The sequence below is a fragment of the Equus asinus genome, chromosome 8 (genome assembly GCF_041296235.1).
Source record: "Equus asinus isolate D_3611 breed Donkey chromosome 8, EquAss-T2T_v2, whole genome shotgun sequence".
NCBI classification, from domain to species: Eukaryota; Metazoa; Chordata; class Mammalia; order Perissodactyla; family Equidae; genus Equus; species Equus asinus.
In genome coordinates, this window is record NC_091797.1 from 41181963 (window position 1) to 41183748 (window position 1786).

Consider the following 1786-nt stretch of genomic DNA (forward strand, 5'->3'; position numbering starts at 1 on the left):
GGCTATGGATTATTTGCATTGACAATGCTTTATAAACCTGAACCCGTTTTTGCAGTTATGGTTAAAATATTACAAAGCCATCAAAAGGAAATCTTCTAAATTTGCCTCCCTATTTTGACACAACTTTTTCTCTGTGTTCTCCTTTAGATTTATCTACATGTATTATATAATTATAGTATACAACTTTTTAACTTGCTTGTAAATACTTACCTATTTTGTACATAGTTTTCATGTAAACTATTTCTTTGGTGTCTTAACTCTTTACACTTGTCAAGTATGTTAATATATTTTTATTTTGCGTCTCAAAAAAGGAAGATAGTTTATCTTCTCCTTATGAATCCTAAATGGTAGATGTCTGACTGGTTTCCAAGCAGGTTGGTTATTATTGTGTTTGACAAACATTTGGAAAAATTTTCTCATTTAAATCTTAATGTTTGGCGTGGAGTCATTTAGTGTGTCAAACCCATGGATGTGTTCCAGCACACAGCTGACAGTCAGGCAGTCACACAAATTGCAGAATGTGCAAGAGTTTGAATCAGCATCATAAGTGGGAAAATAATCTCTACTTACAGAGGAGAGATGTATAGAGATCCCTTGGAAATCTTGGATGAGGTGAGGCTCCAGCAAGAGAGGATAAGTGAAAAGACAACGCATGAAATGGAAAGACACACCCAAGGTGCAGCAAGGCTTGGGAGAGAACATCAGAGAGGAGGTAGGGTAGTCTAAAGAGAAAATATTTAGTAAATGGGACTAGACTAGGTAAGTAGGTAAAAAGTACCAAGGGGAAATTTATTCTGTTGAAAATATTTCATCCTCTGGGTCTTCATGCAGGTATATTCAGGCAATGGAAAAGGAAAACCAAACCAGTATCTCTGAATTTCTCCTTCTGGGCTTCTCGAGTTGGCCAGAGCAGCAGGCACACCTTTTTGCACTTTTCTTGTGTCTTTACTTAACAGGTCTGTTTGGAAACTTACTCATCTTACTGGCCGTCAGCTCAGATCATCGTCTCCACACACCCATGTATTTCTTCCTTGCCAATCTGTCCTTTGTAGACCTCTGCCTTCCTTCAGCTACAGTTCCCAAGATACTACTGAACACCCAAACACAGACTCAGTCCATCTCCTATCCTGGCTGCCTGGCTCAGATGTATTTCTGTATGATGTTTGCCAACATGGACAATTTCCTTCTCACAGTGATGGCATATGACCGTTATGTGGCCATCTGTCACCCTTTGTATTACTCCACCATCATGACCCAACACCTCTGTGCCTCTCTGGTGACTGCACCTTGGGTCATTGCCATTTTGAACCCCCTCTTGCACACCCTTATGATAACCCGTCTGCACTTCTGCTCTAACAATGTCATCCATCATTTCTTCTGTGATATCAACTCTCTCCTCCCTCTATCTTGTTCTGACACAAGTCTTAATCAGGTCGTGGTTCTGGCTGTGGTGGGGCTAATCTTTGTGGTACCTTCAGGGTGTATCCTAGCATCCTATAGCCTCATCATCTCTGCTGTGATGAAAATCCCTTCTGCCCAAGGAAAATGCAAGGCTTTCTCCACCTGTGGATCTCACCTTGCCTTGGTCATTCTTTTCTATGGAGCAATCACAGGGGTCTATATGAGCCCCTCATCCAACCATTCAACTGAAAAAGACTCAGCTGCGTCAGTGATTTTCATGGTCACAGCCTCTATGTTGAACCCCTTCATTTACAGTCTAAGGAACAATGAGCTGAAGGGGGCTTTAAAGAAGGCTCTAGGCCAGAGAAAAATCTTCTCCCAGTGA

General features: G+C 41.3%; 1 protein-coding gene across 1 annotated transcript; it reads left to right on the forward strand.

Annotated features, from left to right (window-relative positions):
* Positions 1–844: 844 nt before the first annotated feature.
* On the forward strand, positions 845–1786 carry LOC123287688 (putative olfactory receptor 1F12P). Its single transcript, XM_044775063.2, has one exon. The coding sequence runs from the start codon at positions 845–847 to the stop codon at positions 1784–1786; it is 942 nt and encodes a 313-aa protein (XP_044630998.2).